The 23448-nt window shown below is 42.7% G+C and overlaps 1 protein-coding gene across 5 annotated transcripts in view; it reads right to left on the bottom strand.

Annotated features, from left to right (window-relative positions):
• LOC113605974 (zinc finger protein 227) overlaps positions 1–23448 on the bottom strand; it is an 88136-nt gene that overhangs the window by 45932 nt on the left and 18756 nt on the right. The window contains exons 1-6 of one of the 5 annotated variants that reach the window (XM_027079767.1): positions 17691–18856; positions 17043–17113; positions 16006–16090; positions 13770–13864; positions 10018–10144; positions 2878–5272 (exon numbers count right to left, since the gene is read on the bottom strand). In XM_027079767.1, coding sequence (XP_026935568.1) covers positions 3405–5272; positions 10018–10144; positions 13770–13784 — 2010 coding nt within the window. In that variant the 5' untranslated portion in view covers positions 13785–13864; positions 16006–16090; positions 17043–17113; positions 17691–18856 and the 3' untranslated portion in view covers positions 2878–3404. Of the gene's footprint in view, positions 5273–10017; positions 10145–13769; positions 13865–14628; positions 14825–16005; positions 16091–17042; positions 17114–17690 lie in introns of those variants that run through there. The other 4 variants (XM_027079763.1, XM_027079764.1, XM_027079765.1 and 1 more) reach the window with 4 other exon arrangements.

Here is a 23448-nt window from a genome sequence, read left to right as displayed (position 1 = left end):
TATTATGAGAGCCCTTCCTTCCCTCCCTTCCTCTTTTTTATTCATATTCTGTATGATAATTATTTATTTTATGTTCAAATTGCTCAGATTTACCCAGTGTGAGTCTCTTCAAGCTGGATCTTTTTACATGTCCCACCACTCTTTCCTACTTTCTGGCACAGCAAATTTTCTCCAGGATCATTCTATACTTCCCTTGCTCCAGCCCTGAAATAGAAACGTGGATATATATGCTTATATACACCACATACACGTGTGTGTTTGTATATCCTCACACTTCCATATCTACTTCTGTAAATACCTAGCACGTGCACTCACTCCCTCTCTCTCTATAGATGGATGGACGGATGGATGGATGGATAGACAGATCTATATAAATAACTTATGGTCAGACTTCCATATGCGTGGTTCCTCTGTATCTGCAATTCTGCAACCATGGGTTCAACCAACCACAGATCATGTAGTACTGTAGTAATTACTATTTTTAAAAAAACCCTGCTGGGCTTCCCTGGTGGCGCAGTGGTTGAGAGTCCGCCTGCCGATGCAGGGGACACGGGTTCGTGTCCCGGTCCGGGAAGATCCCACATGCCGCGGAGCGGCTGGGCCCGTGAGCCATGGCCGCTGAGCCTGCGCGTACGGAGCCTGTGCTCCGCAACGGGAGAGGCCACAACAGTGAGAGGCCCGCGTACCGCAAACAAAACAAAAAAACCCTGCATATAAGTGGACCTGCCCAGTTCAAACCCATATTGTTCAAGGGTCAAGTGTAACTTGCTAAATAAAGCCCTTTATCCAACTATACTAAAAATACCACCATTGGTCTGAGTATGGAATGGCATCCAAACCTGCTTTGTCGTTACTGGTTCCACATGCTGAGGGTCCTCTGCTATTATGCTCAGTTCTCTCCTCATGCACATCTTTTCAACAAGAGAAACTTTTTTTTTTTTTTAACCTCCACAATGTAGGTCTACCTACTTTTGTTTCTAGCTCCAGGATTTTCCCTCTCCCTATTACGGATCTGTAGTTAAAGCACAGCATAAATAATAAAGCTTCAATTGTTGAAACGCATCAATTTTTCTGTGTACGCAAAATAATCTGAGAATTGTTTTGCTTTTGAAATTGGCTTCCAGAGTTCATACCGTAATTTTGATCTTATATGCCTTATGACAATATAGAACAATCATATTATGAGGTCTTAACTGCAAGGGATAATTAGTTAGTACTTTTTCAAACTCTATTGTAATAATTTCCTGCTTTGGCAATATTCACTATTCAATGAAAAAAATATAACATGAAGTTATAAAACGGAAAAATACCACAAAATGCTCCTTGCCTAGGAAAACCACTCTGGAAGAGTATCCCCTTACACATGATCTTATGCATATACACATACATGTGCGCACACGCACACATATACAAACACTAACAAAGATTTATGGTTGATTATACTATGAAGGCTACAATCTGTGATCTCTCAAAGCCCATATTGTGTATCTCCTGCCATTATGGTATCTGTCATAATTTTCTTTTTTTAAATAAAATTATTTATTTTTGGCTGCGTGGGGTCTTCGTTGCTGCGTGCGGGCTTTCCCTAGTTGCAGTGAGTGTGGGCTACTCCTCGTTGCGGCGCGCGGGCCTCTCATTGCAGTGGCTTCTCTTGTTGCGGAGCACAGGCTCTAAGCACATAGGCTTCAGTAGTTGTGGCACAAAGCCCCAGTAGTTGTGGCGCACGGGCTTAGTTGCTCCACAGCATGTGGGATCTTCCTGGACCAGGGCTCGAACCCCTGTCCCCTGCATTGCCAGGCGAATTCTTAGCCACTGCACCACCAGGGAAGTCCCTGTCATCATTTTAATGGCTACAGATTAATATAGGAATATATCAAAACTCAAATTCTTACAGCTGTACACTAATTTCCATTAAAAAATTCAGTGACATCATTGAGGTGGTGCTCATTTTTTGATATTTTAATCTCATAATCAATAACTTCCAATTATATGATTTCTAGATCAAAGAGATGTACAATCTAATATATTCTGATATATACTCCTTTCCTGAAACCGTGCTTTACTGCTACCAGTAGGGAAAAGCACATAAATGTTAGTCTTGTCTCAATAATACATTTGATAATTTTACCAAATTCCTACAAGTTTTCTGGGTATTTGCCTCATGGATGTGGGGGAAAAATATGGCATGGCCCCTACCTGAGAAGTTTTGATAGAAGAAATGCTACAATAATTAGAAGGCAAACATTTCAAAGTCTGGATGAAAATGCAGAGACTTAGAAATCAGTAAGTTCAAGGTCAACTAAAAAATTTTTTTCTAGGGACAAACAATCTTTGTGACACTTTTAAAGTGTTACAGTAAACCCTGCCTTAACATTGACAGACAAAAAAATCAATTGTATACTATGCAGTTACTGTTGTTGTAAAGTTAATCATGTTTTCTCAGTCTGTACCGTCAGAAAAAAAAAGTCACAAGATAGTTCAATTTCTACTGAACACAGTCCTTGGAAAACTAGACGGGGCCTCAAAAAAACACCCAACTTGAGAACAGAGGCTGCAGGAGGCAAGGAGGCAGTTGCGATAGGCTAATAGCATATTAATATTGAAGATTGGGGGGCTTCCCTGGTGGTGCAGTGGTTAAGAATCTGCCTGCCAATGCAGGGGACACGGGTTTGAGCCCTGGTCCAGGAAGATCCCACATGCCGCAGAGCAACTCAGCCACATGCCACAACTACTGAAGCCTGCATGCCTAGAGCCCGTGCTCCACAACACGAGAAGCCACCGCAATGAGAAGCCACGCACCACAATGAAGAGTAGCCCCTGCTCACTGCAAATAGAGAAAGCCTGTGTGCAGCAATGAAGACCCAACGCAACCAAAAATAAATTAAAAATATATATATATTGAAGATTGGTTTTCTGCAGTGGTTTTCAGTATTTCAACAAATGGTCACGTCCTGAATTAATTTTATTTTGCAGGTTTCCTCCTCTGAATACAACTTTCATATATTATACATTTCCCCCTTTTGGTTTATTTAAAACACAAGTACTGAGCACACCTAAAAGCGCTAGTCAATGTTAAGGTTGTGTAGATTGAGCAGCCAAGTCCCTGCCCTCATGGAACGCACATTCTCATGGACATCAATTTTGACTAGCTAATCCTTACACTTTTATTAAAGGCCAGACCAAACTCTTTTCCTTTCTAAGTGCTATCTCCTAAGTGACATCTGATAAATGTCAAAGTTCTGAATGCAGCCCTTACTGCACCACTCAGAAGGGATCTCTGCAGTGTGGTCTGGTGAACACTAGGATCTGTTTAGCTACTGCTTCAACACCAACTAACCTAAAATACTTTCTCTCCTATGAGACCTGACGCTTGCAAGAATTCACGTTGCACTTTTTTGAAAACATCATTTTGTAGAACTTCTTTCCTCTGACAGTTCCTTGATGTTCTTACCACTCTCGCTGCTTTCATAAAATGTATCCCCAGTATGCATTTTGTGATGACTTACAAGATTGGAGCGCCAACTGAAGCTTTTACCACACGTCTCACACTGGTAAGGTTTCTCCCCTGTATGAACTCGCCTGTGATACTGAAGCTGTGAAGACCGACTAAAGACTTTACCACACACATCACACCTGTACGGCTTCTCTCCAGTGTGGACACTCTGATGAAGCTGAAGACTTGAGGCCTGACTGAAGTGCTTCCCACACTCCCCACACTTATATGGTTTCTCTCCTGTGTGGACCCTCTGATGCATGTCGAGGTTCAGGCTCCACTTGAAGCCCTTCCCACACTCCTCACATTTGTATGGCTTTTCTCCAGTGTGGACTTTTTGATGGGCTTGAAGGTGTGAACTCCGACTGAAGCTCTTCCCACACTCTTCACATTTGAATGGTTTTTCTCCACTGTGGACTCTCTGATGGGTCAGAAGATGAGATGCCTGACTAAAAACCTTCCCACATTCCTCACAATTATATGGTTTCTCTCCGGTGTGGATTCTGCAGTGAATTTTAAGATCTGCTCTACGACTAAATCCCTTCCCACACTCTTCACATTTGTATGGTTTCTCACCAGTATGGATCAGCTGGTGGATCTGAAGTCGTGAACTCTGATTGAAGCCCTGCCCACACTCCTCACACTTGTAAGGTTTCTCTATGCTGTGGGCCTTCTGATGGATTTTAAGATATGAACTCTGACGGAAGCCTTTCCCACATACCTCACATTTATAGGGTTTCTCTCCTGTGTGGATGACCAGATGAACTTGATAATGGATTTTCATCCTGAAGTGCTTCCCACACTCACTGCATCTGTATGGTTTCTCTCCTGTGTGGACTCCCTGATGGGCTTGAAAACTTGAACTGTAAATGAAGCCCTTACCACACACTTTACAGACATACGGTTTCTCTCCCGTGTGGATTCTCCGATGGGCCTGAAATTGTGAAGGCTGAATGAAGCACTTACCGCACTCCTCACATTTATAAGGTTTCTCTCCTGTGTGGACCCTCTGATGGATATGAAGATTTGAGCTACAAGTGAAACACTTCCCACACTCATCACATTTGTATGGCTTCTCTCCAGTGTGGACCATACAATGACTGTTAAGGGCTGATCTACGGCGGAAGTTCTTACCACATATATCACATTTAAACGGTTTCTCCCCAGTGTGGATTCTCTGATGTTCCTGAAGATGTGAAGCATGAATGAAGGCCCTTCCACATTGGTCACAATTATAAGGTTTCTCTCCCATATGTAATTTACAATGAACAGTAAGTGTTGACCTACGACTGAAGCCTTTCCCACACTGCTCACATCTGAATGGCTTCTCTACAGTGTGGACTTTCTGATGAGCTTGCAGCTGTGAGCTCTGACTGAACTCCTTGCCACACTCATCACACTTATAGCGCTTCTCTCCCGAGTGAACTCTCTGATGAATGCGAAGTGCTGAGCTGTAACAGAAGCTTTTTCCACACTCACCACATGTATGAGACTTCTCTCCTGGGTGTATTTGTTGATGAAGATCAAAGTTGGAGACATCACTGAAAGATCTTGTACATTCATTACACTGATAAGGTTTCTGGCCTGTGTGAGTTTCAGAGAATCCTGCCCCAACCTGGCCAGATGAGTCACCATGTTGGTGGAATTCAGAACTTTTTATCATGGAGTCTTGACACCTGGTGAAGTCACTTGCAATGTGTTGCCACATCTGCCAGGAGGAAAGCTCTTCATGTGGTCCTGCTTCTGAAACAGTCTCCATCTCACTTTGGATCTTTCCTTCTGCAAAGACATAAAGTTCAGAGATGTGGACAACTGAAGGCTCTGCTCAGTGCTGTCAAGATTTCACATTTAGGAGACAGTGTGAGACTTGAATGAATCCAGAGAATGTTCAGTTCGCCTCTTCCATTGTATGTCATGGGCTCTGGTTTGCGTGCCAAAGGAAACCAAGAGGTGGTCCAGCTGGCTCCTATCCACTAAGCATAACAAAACCCACTGGTGCAAATTTCCTATGTGAGGCGCAAGTTAGACATCAAAACCTTAACTTAAAAAATTGATAACTAGATTCAAATTGTTCACCTATGGCCATTTCTACTGAATTTCAAAGGCGGCCTAGAATCTTGGATAGTAAACTATATAGTTAATAAATGATGTAGATAAAAAAGTTATATAGATAACAAAATATGAATCAACTAGAACTTTAAGGAAAAACAATAACTTTTCCATAAACAAAATTTGGAAGCAACCAAGATGTCCTTCGGTAGGTGAATGGATAAATAAATTGTGGTACCTCCACACTGTGGAATACTATTCAGTGCTAAGATGAAATGTGCTATCAAGCCAGGAAAAGAAGTGGAGGAAACGTAAATGCATATTATTAAATAAGAAGAAAGAAAGAAGCCAAACTGAAAAGCCTACATACTGTATGGTTCCAACTATTTGATGTTCTGGAAAAGGCAAAAGCATGGAGACAGTAAAAAGGTCAGTGGCTGCCAAGGGTTAGGGGGAAGGAGGGATGAATAAGCAAAGCAGAGAAGATTCTTAGGCAGTGGAAATACTCTGTATGATATTAATAATGGTGGCTACATGGCGTTATACATTTGTCCAAATCCATAAAATGTACAACACCAAGAATTAACCCTAATGTAAAGTATAGTCTCTGGATGATAACGATGTGTCAGTGTAGGCTCATCAGTTGTATCTGGTAGGACATGTCAATGATGCTAAAGCCTGTGAGTGTCGGGAGGGCAAGGGATATATGAGATATCTCTGCACCTACCTCTCAATTTTGCTGTGAGCCTAAAACTGCTCTGAAAACAAAACAAAACAGGCTTTTTTTTTTTTTTTTGCTGTGGGATCTCAGTTCTCCAACCAGGGATCGAACCCAGGCCCTCAGCAGTGAAAGCACAGAGTCCTAACCCCTGGAGTGCCAGGGAATCCTCATATACAAAAAAAAAGAAGAAGAAGGAGAAGAAGAAGGAAGAAAATACTTGTGAAGAAATTTTGACAAGTTTCAAAGGAGAAATTCACTCCCCTCCCTTTAAGGTGCCTCCTCTTTGATCCAGTAGGCATATGATAAACAGCCTCTCTACAACTCTGCCTTGGGTCACTTTATTGGAAAGTTACTTTAGCGTTGAGGTGATTGGAATGCTTAGAATGACTTGCAGGTTTGGCAGCAAATATATAATCACACACCGACTAAAACACAGTGAAAGCAGAGGACAGAACTTCAGCTCCTACTGGCAGGTTTTCTCCATTAGGACAAAAAGGAAACCAAGTTGAACAGATAACATACACTGTCCTAAACCTGATATTAATTCAGACCTCTAAGAAAAAAAGTAAAAAAGTGGAAGGTAATCTTTTACTCAGAGACAGACATTGAGAAAGGGAAAAGGTGAGGTCACAGTATAAACTCTGAAAGCTAATCCTAAAACGGGAGTTAAATTCTGCCAGGAAGTCTTCTCAGACAGACACCTGGGTGACTTCTCATGTCTTTTAGGCCTCTGTTCAATGTCAACCCACCACCGAGGCCTCTTTACCACCTAATGTAAAATAACCAATCCTGCCCTCACTCAGTCTACCTGTGGCAAGGTCCATCCTCCTTGAATCTGTTTATGTTCTACACAGCACTTTTCCCCACATGACTCACTAAATCATTTGTTGTTTAATATGTCTCTTTCCCACTGCAATGCATCAAAGTGGGAAGCATTTCACACTTTGTACATGGAACACATTTTTACACATTCCTACTTTATAATCACTGTCCAGAATCATGCCTGGAGTACAGTGAGTACCCTACAAATGCATGTTGAATGAATAAATGAATCTCGGTTTGACTTTTTTATGAGAGCTTAAGCCAAGTCCTACAAGGAAAACATCTTTTCCAAGTTAAGTTATTTGAAATATCAAAGGGACAGAGAACTCAGTTTTGCTGGAAAGCTGAAAAGCTGTCCCAGAGACCAGGGTACACCAAGCATGCTGTTAATAAAGAAAATCAAAGGTGGCAAAAATCCCTTGGGGTGAAAAGAAAGCAAGAGGGCCCATCACTAGTTCCTTCTGAATCTTTTGGACTATCTCTTTGAAAACAGAATGTGGGGGACTTCCCTGGTGGTGTAGTGGTTAAGAATCCGCCTGCCATTGCAGGGGACATGGGTTTGAGCCCTGGTCCAGGAAGATCCCACATGCCGTGGAGCAACTAAGCCCGTGCGCCACAACTACTGAGCCTGCACTCTAGAGCCCGTGAGCTACAGATGCTGAGCCCACATGCCACAACTACTGAAGCTCACGAGCCTAGAGCCTGTGCTCCTCAACAAGAGAAGCCACGGCAATGAGAAACCTGCGCACTGCAACAAAGAGTAGCCCCCGTTCGCCGCAACTAGAGAAAGCCCATGTGCAGCAACGAAGACCCAACTCAGCCAAAAATAAATAAATAAAAGACATAAATTTGTAAAAAAAGAAATTAGCACAACACTGTAAATCAACTATACTTCAATTAAAAAAGAAAGTAATTGAAACAGAAAGTAATTGGAAAAATAAAATAAAAATGAAATTAAAAAACGAATAAGAAAAAAAATAAAAGTAATCGGATAGACATTCATCAAAAGACAAAAATGTTCTGCAACCTCCTTCATTCACTCTGGTTTGCACATGACTAACAGTTATCTCCATGACCCTCGGAGACACGGGGGTCTCCTGTTCCATCCATCAACACGCTCACTAAGTCAACAAATATTTACAGACACCTGCCACATACCAGGATGCTCTGGGTACTGAGGACAGAGCACTAAACAGGACAGACAAAACTCCTCACTCCTGTGGATCACACTTCAGTGCAGAGAGAGAAGTGATAAGCAAGCAAACCAAAGTCTGTGAGACCCAATAAAAGGCAGAACAAGCAGAGTACAGGGAGGATGGGATTTTAGACAGGGTGGTCAGAGGAGGCCTTTCGCGTGCTGTTAGAACGGAGCGGAGACCTGAAGGCAGTAAGGGAGGAACAGGAGGATCTGAGGTAAAAGGAAGAGAGAGAGCAAGGTGAGGGCTAAGAGGCAGAAGTCCCGGCAGTGGGCAGAGTAACTGTCCCCCAAGGAACTCACGTCCTGATTTTTGGAACCTAAGATATGTTAGGTTATGTGGCAGAGGGGAATTAAGGTTGCAGATGGGGTTGAAGTTGCTGATCAGCTGACTTTAAAAGAGAAGATGATCCTCTACTATGGGGTGGGCGTGGGGTCTCAATGCAGTCAAAAGGGCCCTTCAAAGAGGAAGTGGGATGCAGAAGAAGAGCGGGAGAGGGGCGTGCAAATACACAGCAAGGGGCAGAGAGAAGCGATGTCACTGGCTGTGAAGATGGAGGCAGGCGGCCACAGGCTAAGAGATTTGGGTGACCACTAGCAGCTGGAAAGGCAGGTTCTCCCCTAGAGCCCCCAAGGAGAAACGCAATGGTGCCAACACCTTGATTTCAGCCCCGTGAGAACCACGGTACAGCTCTGACCTCTGGAAGTGTAAGATGATCAACATGCGTTGTGTTAAGCCATGAAGTTTGTGGTGATTTATTAGGGCAGCCACGGGCAATACAGCGTCCCGGGCAGGTCTGAGAACACTGCGGAGGCCGGCAGGGGTGGGAGGGATGGAGCGAGAGAGGAGGGCAGAGGAGAGGAATTGGAGAGGCAGCAGGGGCCCATGAGTGGACCCTGGAGGACTCCAGAAGCCACTTGAGGAGGTTTTAACTTTGAGAAAAATAAGCCATAAAAGGTTTGGAATAGAGGAATGGCAATCTTTCCTAAGCATCACTTTTGGCTGTGACGGGGAGAACAGACTATAGGAGGGGAAGGGTAGGAGCAGGGCAACCAGTACAAAGGCGTGTGAAAGAAGGGGTCTGGCAGTTTGGACCAGATGACAGCAAAGGATTGGAGAAAAGTAAAAACACATAGAAGAGCCTCACCAAGGACTCTTATCTGCCTGGTTCTTAGCTGATGTCCCTTCTCTTTGGGTTGCTGCCTTCACCACCCAAAGCCTTTTTTCCTTTTCTAAGTGGAATATATCATGTTTGAAGGGGTGACACCCTGTGAACATGCAGAGTCACATACTTAAAATGAACACACTAAAGGTACAATTTACTGGAAATTTAGACTCCTGAATTAAATGTTGATCAATGAATCAAAACCAGTGTATTCAAAAAAAAACAAAAAACATGACCTATTTGAAGAAATACCAGTATTTCAAGACCCAGACACATATGCGTAATAAATATTACAGAAACCGATTTATTGCCAATGTCTGTCTTCATTAAATCTCCTCCCATCGGTTCTTACATCACTCACGCAATTGGCAAGAGTTTTTGCTGCAACATATTCCATTCTTCCCAACAAGTATTTTTCTACCTTATTTGATTTCGTTAAAAAATTGTTGGTACAAAAGTGAGGTCTCCAAATGCAGGTGACCGTTTCAAGACCCCCAAAGCCTTCAACACCTAAGGACACAAAGCCAAACCGGGGAGCTGACATTAGGTTAGAGAGGGTGCCTGTCCTCACCTACTGAGACCAGGTTCCGGAAGTTCTCCAGCATCACTTCCTGGTACAGTTTCCTCTGGGTGGAGTCCAGCAGCCCCAGCTCTTCCTCCGTGAAGGTCACAGCCACATCCTTGAAGGTCACCGCCTCCTACGACACCAAACACATGTAGCCTCAATCTTACAACCAATGGCCACTTGAAAAGGGACAGTTGGGGCTTCCCTGGTAGCACAGTGGTTAAGACTCCACGCTCCCAATGCAGGGGGCCCGGGTTCAATCCCTGGCCCGGGAACTAGATCCCACATGCATGCCATAACTATGAGTTCCCATGCCACAACTAAGGAGCCGGTGAGCCACAGCTAAGGAGCCTGCCTGCCACAACTAAGACCCAATGCAACCAAATAAATAAATAAATATTTTAAAAACAAAAAAGAAAGACAGAAAAAGGACAGTGCTGAAAAGGTGGAGAGGATGGGAGGGAAGTGAGCCCAGATTCTGAGGGACTTCAGTCAGATCTGTAGATTTCCCAGACCTTCTCCTTTCATCCTGCCAATGTCACACACTGATTTTCCTCAGCCTCACTGAAAGTGTGGCAGTGACAACCGTCCTTGTATTTATTTTGCGCCGTCATTGGGTCTACTTACCAGTAAGCCTCCCAAAACCCTAAATATATGTCCTGGACTACATGCATTTTACTTTTTGTTGAATATTGCCAACTGTCCCGAGAAGAATTTTGCAATTTAGTCCAAACATATTTGACAGCAATGGCCTTCTTCCTCTCACACACACGAACCCTGTTGTGATAGAAAAGCTACCACTTTTCTTTATTGTCTGCCAAGCTAACAAGCTTTTGGTAACCTGTGTGGGACATCAATGTAGTTCACCCTATGTAACCTCAAGGTACAATTTTTTTTTTTTTTTTGAGAAAAAGCTTTATGGCGAGGTCAACCAACGAGACAGGAAGCAAGGCTCTCAAGTCTGTTTCCTCGCTCCAGGGTCTGGGGCAAAATTTAAGGGGTCAGGGGAATTTCAAACTTGGAAGCTGACTGGCTAGACTTGAATTAGAGTGCATATAAGCTACTCATGCTGCTAGAAGCCAGATTTTCCCATTGAAGGACTTCTTGCTTGGTAAAGGGCTCTGGCAGCAATATTTCTATTCTCTGAGTTCCACAGACTGAAGAGTCTTGGTTCCAGGATCTTCCTAGAGACATGGGTTCCCATCTTGCACACACTACATCTCTTAATTGCAGCATTCAGTGTCACGCTCTGGATCCAACATGCCTTGGCATGATTCCCAAAGGTCTGCGTGGCCCTTACCCTTACTAGCTGCGTGACTTTGGACAAGCTTGCCTATGTGCCTGAGTTTCCTCTCTGTATAATGGTCCTTACATGACAGAGTTCTTTCAAGGATTAAACAAGGGAATATCTATGGCATTTGGAAGAGTATGTGGCACAGAATAAGTGCCTGATAAACATTTGCTATTACTTTTATTATTCCTTCATATTATAACACCTATTTCATCCCATTTCGTGGCTGTGTATTATTCCAGAGAACTGATTATCTACATTTACCTGTTCTAAATAAAGCATATTTAATTTTACATATTTTTCTCTTTATAATCCATCCTGCAAAGAACATCATTTTTATAGACCTTATTTCCCTCATTATTTAAAAATACTTGCAGGAATTCCCTGGTGGTGCAGTGGTTAAGAGTCTACCTGCCAATGCAGGGGACACAAGTTCGATCCCTGGTCCGGGAAGATCCCACATGCCACGAAGCAACTAAGCCCGTGCGCCACAACTACTGAGCCTGCGCTCTAGAGCCCGTGAGCCACAACTACTGAAGCCCGTGTGCCTAGAGCCTGTGCTCCGCAGCAAGAGAAGCCACTGCAATGAGAAGCCCGCGCACCGCAATGAAGAGTAGCCCCCACTCACCACAACTAGAGAAAGCTTGCACGCAGCAACGAAGACCCAACGTGGCCAAAAATAAATAAATAAATAATTGCAAAGGAAAATTAAAATGTCAAAATAGGCATATTTAAAATTATATTTTTAATTACATATTAAAATTATAAAATTATATAATGGCAGATTTTCTTCCCAATTTTTTTTCCTACTTCCCTAATCTTTGAAGAGAGTACAAGTACCCTGAATCTCCATATATTGGCCAAGAGCAGGTTATAAATTTTCCCACGGTTTTTGTAATCTGATTTGGAAGAACAATTTCCTTTAGTATTCCCACTTATCTGATTATAAATTAATACTAATACCTTTCCAGATGTTTATTAACCATCTGTATCTGTCCTCTTTAACATACCTGTTCATGTCCTCATTCATATTCCGCTATATTTTTTCCTTTGTCCTATGTATAAGATTCTTTATTCTGGATTTTGTCTTTTTTTGGAATCCGTTTGGTAAATACTTTTGCCCCAGGTTGCTATTTTTTCTGGTAATACCATGTAAGGTATCTTTTGCCACAGAGGAATTTAAAGATTTTATACAACGACTGTGCTAACTGCTGTCTTTGTGTGCCTGGAGCGCTGAGCATCTCAGAGTACCTGCGGCGGTACTCAGGTAGAGGAGAGATGCAGAAAGAGAAGAGACGCAACCCAAGAAAGGGGTCGGGGAGGAGCAGCGCCACCTACTGACTGTGGAAATCATCACTCAAAAGGCCCTCCAGACAACAACACTACAAGACACAGGTCTCAAATGAACTCTTTCTTTCTTCTTGTTTATCTTTCACTTAAGCAGACTGCTTAGCATTCCAGACCCTTGGTTTCCTGTGTCAACGTGAGCAGGTGTCTCATATTTCAAGTGTTTGAGAAGAAAATGAGACAAAATCTCCTCACGCAGCTGCTCTAAAGAGTAAATGCAGAAACAGAAGTCAAGTTACTGGCAAATCTAGTATCACTGGACATTTTAAGCTAAGGTTACATACTACTTTAGTCAAACTGGTTAATATATAAAAGAACAAAAAAGGACCAGTAAATAAAATATACACAAGCCATTACTCAGGCCTGGGGAAGTCAGAATCCAGCTCTTCCTGTGTGAAAACCTCCAAATATGTTTGTGCAAAGCAAGTTAGGGCTGCACCATGCTTGTATTTGGATATTCTACCTAGAAAACAGCCAACATGACACATATCAAATGTACTCTTTCTATACTGAGCTCACGGTACAGTAAGGAGAAAAAACTGAGACTGTTTTCAGAACTGATTTTGGGGGGGGGGAGTTTTAATGTAGGAAAGCTGTCACTGCAGGGTTGCTTAGAACAGTCAAATTCCTAAACCATCTAAATGGCTACAAGTGGGAAGCAGTTATAAATAAAAGGGTACCAAAAAAAATAAAATAAAAACGCACATCAATTCAATGACAAATATGTTGTATCCATTAAAAAAATGAACGTTATCTAGTATTAAAGGAAAGAAGTTACAATTTAAAATTAAATGTACATCATAAATACAAAAGAGTTATGAATGCACATGAGAAAAAGAGTAAGAGAAAATAAAAACAGTTTGTTTGTCAGGAGGGAAGTAGTGAAGTGAGAGAGTTGTTCATTTCTAGTCATTTTTCTACTCTATAAAATAAATAATAATAACACAAAATGAACAATAAAAACAAATGCAATGAACACTCAAAAGGGACAACTTAAGAGCTGGGAGGAGAACAGGCCCTCCCATGTCTCTTGTTCTGCTTGAGTCATCCCAAGACAAACGTGCAACAGTCTGAGTAATGAGATGGAACTTTAAAAGTGAGAAAGGCGGGCCCTACTCACCTTGAACATGGTCATGTTTCCTCCTGTGTCTGGGGATGGGCACAGTCCTGAGTTACACAGATCCTGGGAGGTCAGAATTGCACCTGGCAGAGTGTCTGGGAAGGCAGAAAAAAGACATGAAAGAGTGACCTGGGTCGCCGCTCACCCATGCAGATGCTTCTTGTGAATGAGCATATGAATGTTCACAGCAGCATTATTCATAATAACCTAAATTTGGAAACACCCAAAATATTGGCCTATTCATGAAAGAACAGACAAATTGTGGCATATCCATACAATGGAATATTATGCACCAATGAAAAGGAATGAAGTCCTGATTATGCTACAACATGGATGAACCCTTGCAAATGTGTGGGAAAGCAAAAGAAGACTGACACAAAAGTCTACATATTGTATGATTCCATTTATATGAAATGTCCAGAATAGGCAAATCTATGGAGACAGAAAGTAGGTTAGTGGTAGCCTGGGTATCTGGGGAGAGAATGGGTGTTAACTAAGGAATCCAACTGGGGAAATGAAAATGTTCCAAATTATTATGGCAATGGTTGCACCACTCAGCAAAGTTACTAAAAAATCATTGATTTGTACATCTCAAGTGGGTGAATTCTATGATATGCACAATATACCTCAAGCTGGTAAAAATAAATGTTTATTAATCTACATGTCATTAGAATACTAATTTATGTATCCTGAGTCCATACTAATATTTATATTTAAATGAATAAATAAATGAGTGGGAGAGAAGAAGCTTCTCTTTATAGTAGAATGCCCACTAATAAATGTATCTCCCCATAATAAAACTTTATTAATTCCAAAAAACAAGAGTAACTTTACAATGGAGAAATCTGACAGACATTACCTTAGCCTAGTAAACAAAGTTGAGTTTACCAATATAGGGACAAACTGATATCCTTTGGCTCCTGCTATGTTGCAGTGACGAGGACACTTCACCACTTCTGTGGAATCCCTGCCAACAATGCGTAATCTGAAGCTAAACATGGAATATATCAGATGAACCTCAAATGGTCCTCCAAAATAACTTGCCTCTATACTCCCTAAAAGCATCAAGAACAAAAAAGACAAAGGCTGTGGAATCATTCCATGTCAAAGAAGAACATTATGAAAAGTATGAAAAAAATTTTGTAAAATGTTTATAAACAAATATACACCTTAAGGCAAGGCATAAAATTGGAATTTTTTTTTAATGATCAAGTGCATGAGCTTTATTATTGCTTTTTAAATTGAGGTATAATTGGGTTATAATATTAATTTCAGGTGTACGACATAATCATTCTAGTTTTGTATATGTTGTGAAATAATTACCACGATAAATCTAGTCAACATACATCACCATACATAATTACAAATTTATGTATTGTGTGTGATGAGAAATTTTAGGATCTACTCTTCTAGAAACTTTCAAATGAGCAATACAGTATTATTAACTAGAGTCATAATGATGTACATTATATTTCCATGATTTATTTACTCTATACTTGCAAATTTGAACCTTTTAACCACTTTCATCTATTTCACCCACCCCCGCCACACCCTGTCTCTGGCAACCACCAATCTGTTCTCTGTATCTGTGAGCTGGGTATAAAATTGGACTTTAAACTGAGGGGGAAACCAGTTATGAAGACTTCCAATGAAAAACAGAACAAAATACAGGACGTGGATTATATAACAGTATGTTACCTAATATGCTATCTGGCATTATCTACTGTTACCTGTTAACTATGATTAGAAATAACTTAATAGAGTTCTAATATATAAACACTATTCTCTAGTATGGTATCTAGTATAGGGGCTTCCCTGGTGGCGCAGTGGTTTAAGAATCCACCTGCCAACGCAGGGGACACGGGTTTGAGCCCTGGTCCGGGAAGATCCCATATGCCACGGAGCAACTTAGCCCGTGTGCTACAACTACTGAGCCTGCACTCTAGAGCCTGCGAGCTACAACTACTGAACCCGCGTGCTGCAACTACTGAAGCCGCGTGCCTAGAGCCCATGCTCTGCAACAAGAGAAGCCACCGCAGTGAGAAGCCCGCGCACTGCAAGAAAGAGTAGCCCCCGCTTGATGCAACTAAAGAAAGCCCACGTGCAGCAACAAAGACCCAACGCAGCCAAAAAAAATTAATTAATTAATTAAAAAATATATTTAGTATAATAGTCTAATATTACCAAGTATGTGATGCTAAAATCCTATAGTCAGCCTTTCCTAAATCCCTCTTACCAAGACACCTCCTGATTACTCATGGTATGTGGGCTTCCTTCATGCAGAAAGCTAAGATGAGCTGTCACTGAATATAGGTACATTCCTGATGGAGGAACAGAGTAGATAGGCAAAATGTAAACAATTGGTGAATTTAGGTAACAAGTATAGGAGAGTTCCTTATACTACTTTTGCAACTTTGCTATAGGTTTAAAATTATATAAAAATAAAACTTTCTTAAAAATCAGGAAACAGTCACAGGAATAACAATAATAATGAAAATAGTAAGACTGATCATTAAATTACATGGAAGTTCATTAGTTTATTCTTTCTTGTCAGTTTTGGAAATCTCCATACTTAAAACACATAAGGGAAAAATCACTGAGAAAGGTAGGATAAAATAAAATCTGTAAAATGTTTATAAACAAATACACAAAAAGAATCACTAAACAGAAATGCATTAGAAGCTTAACTGTTGCTATCTTTACACCCTGGATTAATAAGTAATTAAACAATTTTTTTCTCTCAAATTTCTTTAATTTCTGAATGTTCCACAATGATACAGTTCTATGAGAATAAGAAATATTATTTGTAACAAGTGAAACAAAATAGTTGATATTTTGAAAAACTCATAGAAAAGTCCAAGCCCATTTTATTTGATGTTAAGGTCCCTCACAATCAAGTTCTGACTAAACTGCTTGATTCCACCTAGTTCCTAAAGCTTAAGGAGAATTACATCCAAAAGATTATGAACTCAAGCTCTGGACTCAGACTGCCTGAATTCCAACCCCACCTCAGCCTCTTACTTGGTGGGTGACTATGGGCAAATAACTTTCAGCTCCCTGGGTCTCAATCTCATTTTTCAAAACAGGAAAAGAGCAATATTTCTTCACGGAGCCATGGTGTGACATAATGTATTTATTTGTGTAAAGCCTTCATCACTTAAGTTAACAGTTAAGGATTAATTACTATCAATACTCATGTCCAATTACACATCCTACACATTCTCTGACTGATGTGAAGATCATTGTAAAACAAAACTGTCAAGTCCCACTCACGTGGAGCTTTGCTATCATGTAGCTCAGGGCCACTCCCTCTACCTCCGTGTGGTCCTTTTTGAGAAGTCACGCTGGAGAAAGAAAGAATGCTATGAAGTGCCACGATTGAGTCCCCGTCCCCATAAAAGTTAAAGCTTCCCCTCCCTCCGAGCAATCTAGAAGCAATCCCGAGCAATCCGGAACCTTCCCCTCCAAAAGAGTCAGAAGGGGTCCGGGATTATCCAGCGTCACGCAGAGATAGAGAGAAAGGCAAGTGTCATTGAAGCTGGATTTCTGATCCTAACCCGGGGACCTGACCGCTCCTCGAGAAATTAACACCAAGGAGAGATCATCATTCACTACGTGCCAGGAACTTAAGATTTCTATTTGTACCACCTTTTTCAATTCCCAAAACAATTCTTCTAGGAAGGTCCTAACATTTTAAAGAAAAGCAACGGGAGGCACAGGGAGATTAACTCCCCACGCGAGGAAGTGGAAGCGCGCGTGGAAGGTGTAGGGAGGCGGACTGGGCGAGGTGACAGCCGCGGAAATTCCCAATCCAGGGGATACGCGAGCGTAGCCAGTCCCCTCTTGGGGTTTCGAGAACGCCCGAAATGCACAGAGGCTCCGCCGAGGGGCACGTACACGGCCGCCCTCGCCCCTCCGCACCTGCATTCTCCGCCGAGGATTCTTTTCCCCTAAATCGATTGCCAGGTGGTTGCGCGTCCCAAGCGGAGACACAGGAAGCTCGCAAGGGCCAGCAAGACGCGGAACACACGCACGGGCCCACAGAAAACACACCGGCAACCCGCCCACTCCGGGAACGGAAGTGCCTACGAGTCCACCGGGCTTCTGGACTACACTTCCCAGAATTCGTCAGATCCGCCTTCCTGAGCGGAAGTGCGAGCGACTACACAGTGCCTGGACTACATCTCCCAGAATGCCAAGGAAAACAGTCCAGAGGCTCACTTTCCAGGAAGACTACGGTTCCCAAAATGCCAGAGAGAAAAGATTCCCGCCAAGTCCCAACTTCCGGGTGGTAAGGCGGATTCGTACACTGAGAGTCTGCATTACGTTTCCGAGTCCTCCAGCGAAAATGTTCCATAAACACGACTTTCTGAAGTCGAAATGCCTGCAATTATGGCAGGAGTATTGTTGGAAAGGGAACAAGTGAGGAGATGCAATCTTCAAGAAATTAACAGGGTGGGGGACTTCCTTGGCCGTCCAGTGGCTAGGACTGGACGTTCCCACTCCAGGGCCTTGACAAGGGTTTGATGCCTGGTTGGGAACTAAGATCCCGCATGCCGCAGGGCGCAGCCAAAATTTTTTTTTAAATAAAAAAGAAAGAAGTTAAGGGGGGATGACTGTTTAGGGAACACTAGGTGATTGAAAGTAGTTTGATTTGAATATAATCTGACAATATGAGGCTAAAACTGAGAGGTCAAAGAATAGGCGAGGTAGAATGATTTGGGAGGGACCAGGAGGATCGAAGAAGGTACCAGACCCTGTGGTACCACTGGTTTTTCAGGAAAAATAACTTGAGAGGGCCAAAGTGGAAGCTTGTCCTCATGGAAAAGTGCTCTTCCCTCATTTAAACTTTTCATTGAAGTTATGATCCCTACTTTGGAGGTGAAAACACCAAATTTCAGAGACGTTAAGAAACTGTCTGCTATCTCAAAGCAAGCATAATGAAGGCTGAAGAGCTTGGCATTGGAGTCATGCTGACTCCCAAAGCCAAAATGCTAGAGCACTGGGGAGGATTCTATTGATGGAGGATGTTTTGTACTGAGTTTTTTCCTTTATATTTTCTGGTTAAAATATCTTTATTATAGTGAGCAATTTAAAAACACATATGTTGGGACTTCCGTGGTGGCGCACTGGTTAAGAATCCGCCTGCCGGTGCAGGGGACACAGGTCCGAGCCCTGGTCCCGGAAGATCCCACATGCTACGGAGCAACTAAGCCCGTGCGCCACAACTACTGAAGCCGGTGCGCCTAGAGCCTGTGCTCCACGACAAGAGAAGCCACCGCAATGAGGAGTTTGTGCACCAAAATGAAGAGTAGCCCCCGCTCGTTGCAACTAGAGAAAGCCCGCGCACAGCAACAAAGACCCAACACAGCCAAAGATAAATAAAATAAATTTAAAAAAAATAAAAATAAAAACACATATGTTATTGGAAGCCAATTAAAAATTGTATAAAGCAAAATGGGGGAGGGGGGATGCACCTAGATTCCTTCCCCTTGAAGATAACCAGATTTTTTTTCTCTCTGTAAACATGTCAACACATATGCCTATCAACATACATCTTTGTTTTTTTAAATGAAATCTTGTGTTCTGTATCTATTTTTCTAAACTCAGTATAAGCTAGTCATTTTCTAATGTCAGCCACTGAAAATCTAACTCCTTCCAAAAGATGGCTGTATAATGGTGTGTTGAATGTAATGAGAATTAAAAACAAAATACTCCTGACATCTGAAAGCTGACATGGCACTCACAGGCCAATAGTATTCTCCTTTGGGACATAAATCACAGACTACCATCCTCAAATGAGGTTTCTCTGAGACCACGGTAAAGTGAGACAAAAGAAGACCCCTTCGTAATTTTTAGACAGACAAAAACAAGGTCACTGTGCCACCCACACAATGACAAACATCCTCCTCTTGGCTAAAAGAGTGATGCTATTTCTTTACCACTTAGAGCTTTATCTTTGTTCTAGTCTGCTCTCCCCAAATATAACATTTATTGAGATACTAAATCTTAAAATTGCTTCTGCTTTCTGGCAGCATCCAATCCGGAGTGAACCCTGCGTCCTTAGGCCCTCTCCCAAAACACTTACATGAAGCCCAAATCCTGTAATAGATTTTTTTCCTGACACCCTCTTACCGTCGTGGCACCTCATGGTTCCCCAAGGTGGGTGTAATCTCTCACCGCAATGAATAAACCCGATTTATCAAACCACTGCTGTGTTCCTGGATGAATTAAATAAGCATTTTGGCACAATCCCTGATGAGTACTAGATTTGCCATTATATAGGAAGCTGCAATGAACACGGTTTTATGTTGTTCTGGGAAAGATACTCAGGTAGAGGAGAGATGCAGGAAGATGCCACAGGAAGGGAGTTATTTATCCTTATCTTTGAGATGAATAGTCTTTACCTCAATGGTTAAAGCAGATGTGCTGTGTGTGTTTGACAGGCCATGAGTCAGGCTGCTTTGGCTCACACAAAGTTCAGGCCGAACCATGTATAAGCTAAAATGACTGCCCCATACCTCGATATGTGAACATTTTCTCCATCAAGACTTTTATTCATACCATCCCATTTAATTCTCAAACCACCGTATTAGGAAGGTAGTGTTAATAAAGGAAGAACAGGCCCGGTACTTCCCTGGTGGTCCAGTGGTTAAGACTCCGTGCTTCCAGTGCAGGGGGCAAGGGTTTGATGTCTGCTGGGGGGGAACTAAGATCCCGCATGCCCGGAGGCGGCTAAAAAAAAAAAAAAAAAAAGGCCCAAAATGGAGTCATTTGCTACACCCCGCCCCATGACAGCAAACCAAGACTTAACTGCAGTTTCCACCTTACATAGAAATATAATGTTAATCAACCAGGCTGGTATTTTCTGGCCAGCACTAACGAGGTAATCTATTACAAAGCCCATTTCCATCCCCCAGAGAAGAGGCAATCTTCACGATAAAGCCCTTGCCATTCCATTCCCCACAAAAAGAGATCTTGACCTAAAAATAATCCTTTCTTTTCTTTTACTAATAATTCCTTTGCCCTACTTTTCTGCCTAAAACAAAACAAAAAAAACTTTCCATTTTGTACAACCCTTATATTTACTAGATGGGATGCTGCTCAATTCACCAACTGTTGCATAAAGCCAATTAAATCTTCAAATTTACACAGCTGAATTTTGTTTGATTTTGCCTTTTTTGTTTTGTTTTTGGCCCCGCCATGTGGCTTATGGGATCTTACCTCGCCCACCAGGGATTGAACCCGGCCCTCGGCAGTGAAAGCTCGGAGTCCTAACCACTGGACCTTCGGAATATTCCCTGAATTTTGTTTTTTAAGAGTAGTAATGTCATCCCAATTTTACAAGAAACCATCAGAGACAGAAATTTAAGTAATTCATCCAATGTTCTACTGCGGGAAATGACAGAGCAGGGTATTAGGTGCACGGCCTAGGGGATGGGTCCTCAAGGCGAGAGCCCTAGTGCCCCTCCAACCAGGCCAGGAACGATCCCATCCGCCGCACCAAACGCAGAGGACTCCGCCCAAAGGAACAACCGCCCACGCCCCAGCCCTCAAACCATTGCTCTCTGAAGCAGCTCTTTCCCCCAAATTGATGGCTGGGTTGGACAGGTTCCCAGGGAAATTCCCACGGGTCGCAAAACGAGGAAGCAACTCACCAGCGCGAGGGAAGAGAGGGAGACTACCTGACCGCCCAGAGCTGCAGGGCCTAAAACCCCGCCCCCAGGCTGCCCTGGGGATACACTTCCCACAATTCCCCTGTCCCAGCGGCGCCTGTGCGGAAGCGTCTGAGTCTCTACGGAACTTGTAAACTACACTTCCCAGAAAGCCAGAGGAGAACACAGCCCGAGTTCCCACCCTCTTCCGCCGGAAGTACTTCAGCCACTTCGGAGCTGTTGGACTACAGTTCACACAAATCCCTTGGGGACAAAGTTCATATTGCCGAGTTCCTGGGCAGTAAGGTGGTTTCGTACTGGGGCTAGTGTTACCTTAACCTGAATCCGTGAGCGAAAACTATTGTATGTTGTTTAAACTGCTGTTCGTTTTGTCTCTGTTAGAACAGCAAACCTAGATAATATCATTGGAAAGTTTAGTTCAAACTCCAGTGGTGAACTTCAGATCCTCTGAAGAATGCACAAGATGAAGGCTCAAAAAGCTGCGCATTTGGAGATCTACACAGCAGAACTGTTGATAAAATATTTTAATTTAAAACTGTATTACAAGGAGTTCCTTGGTGGGCTAGTGGTTAAAATTCTGTCCTTTCACTGCTGTGGCTGGGGTTCAATCCCTGGTCGAGGAACAGAGATCCCGCGAGCCATGCGGCGTGGCAAAAACAAAACAAAACAGAAAAACTGTATTACAACCTTCATGGGCCCAAGAGAGGTAGAGTAATTTGATTGATTCTTTATTGTGTCTCCTACATGAGTCTGAGTCACCCAAAATCAGTGAGCTCCATTCTGGCAGTGCACTGTCAGGCCATGGCCTGCAACATTTGGTTGCAACAATTCATTTACAATAGTCTTTTTCAAATCTATTGACAAAAGTCACGGAAAAAATCATTTCAATTTGAATGGGGGCCACCCCAACAGCAGGCCCATGTAAAAAGACCATCCAACAAGCGATGCCACATCTGCCTGGTGACCCCTTGGTGGGATGGTGGAAGTCCTAGCAACTGTCTTGTGCCCCTTGGAGTCTTTGGACCACACATGATAGCCAACAACTCCCCATGTGTTTCGGATACAAACTACCCTCAGCGGCTGAGGTAGATTTCTCTTAAAAGACAAATCTTAGTGCTGATTGGGCCCTACTTGAGAAAAAAGCCATCATAGGCCCTGAGCCCATGACCCTTAAGTGCAACTGCCTATTTTACCATAGGTTATGGAAACAACACCCCACAGACTTGGAACAGGCAGTGAAGCCTCCTTATTAAAAGGAAATGGTATCTACAGGATACGGCTTGAACCCTCAGGCATATCCAAACTACAGGCGAATGAGGCTTTTCCCACCCTCTGTCCTTTGCCCAAGTCCACAAATCCAGGAGGGATTGGCCCCTCCTGGCCACATTGGCCATCCGTGGGGCCTCTTGGGATAAACCAAGTCCCAGTGGAAAGGGAGTCCATTTATTTCAGTCAGCAGCACCACATCATTCGTGATGAGCCCAATGGAGAGATACCACTTTCCATCCCACGACTGGGACATCCCGAATAAAGGATGAGAAAATTCACAGAGCTAATTGTAGTCACTTTGACACTGGAGGACACCATCAAAAAATTATGTCATTTTTTTCATATTTTTACAGACTCCTAGACTGATGCAGTTGATGGGCTCGAAATAGATTTCACATTCAGGCTTATCCCCTATGACAGGGCCTTCCACATTGGCAATATATTACCTCTCAGACCTCATGTATTACAATGAAAATTTCCCATCTCAGCTCCTACCCTGACTCCCAGAGGTGGCTCATTTAAATGTCGTATCTGTCCCATTTACTCCCATATCTCAAATAAGCTCAAGTATTACCCTCATCTTGGGCCCCAGATGCTTATATTTGGGGCCAAAATTCATGGCATCTCCATGTCACTGGCCCTAACCCAAACCCTACCCTCCCAACGTGATTATTGGTGGCACAGCCCATGAAGGTCTATACCAAAGGGTGAATGACCCTTCTCTCACCATCAAA

This window comes from Aethalodelphis obliquidens, unplaced genomic scaffold (genome assembly GCF_003676395.1).
Source record: "Aethalodelphis obliquidens isolate GAN/ISIS:26980383/991018 unplaced genomic scaffold, ASM367639v1 scaffold43, whole genome shotgun sequence".
In the NCBI taxonomy this organism is placed as follows: Eukaryota; Metazoa; Chordata; class Mammalia; order Artiodactyla; family Delphinidae; genus Aethalodelphis; species Aethalodelphis obliquidens.
The sequence above is the reverse complement of the archived record's forward strand: the minus strand, read 5'-3'. Positions and strand labels throughout refer to the sequence as shown.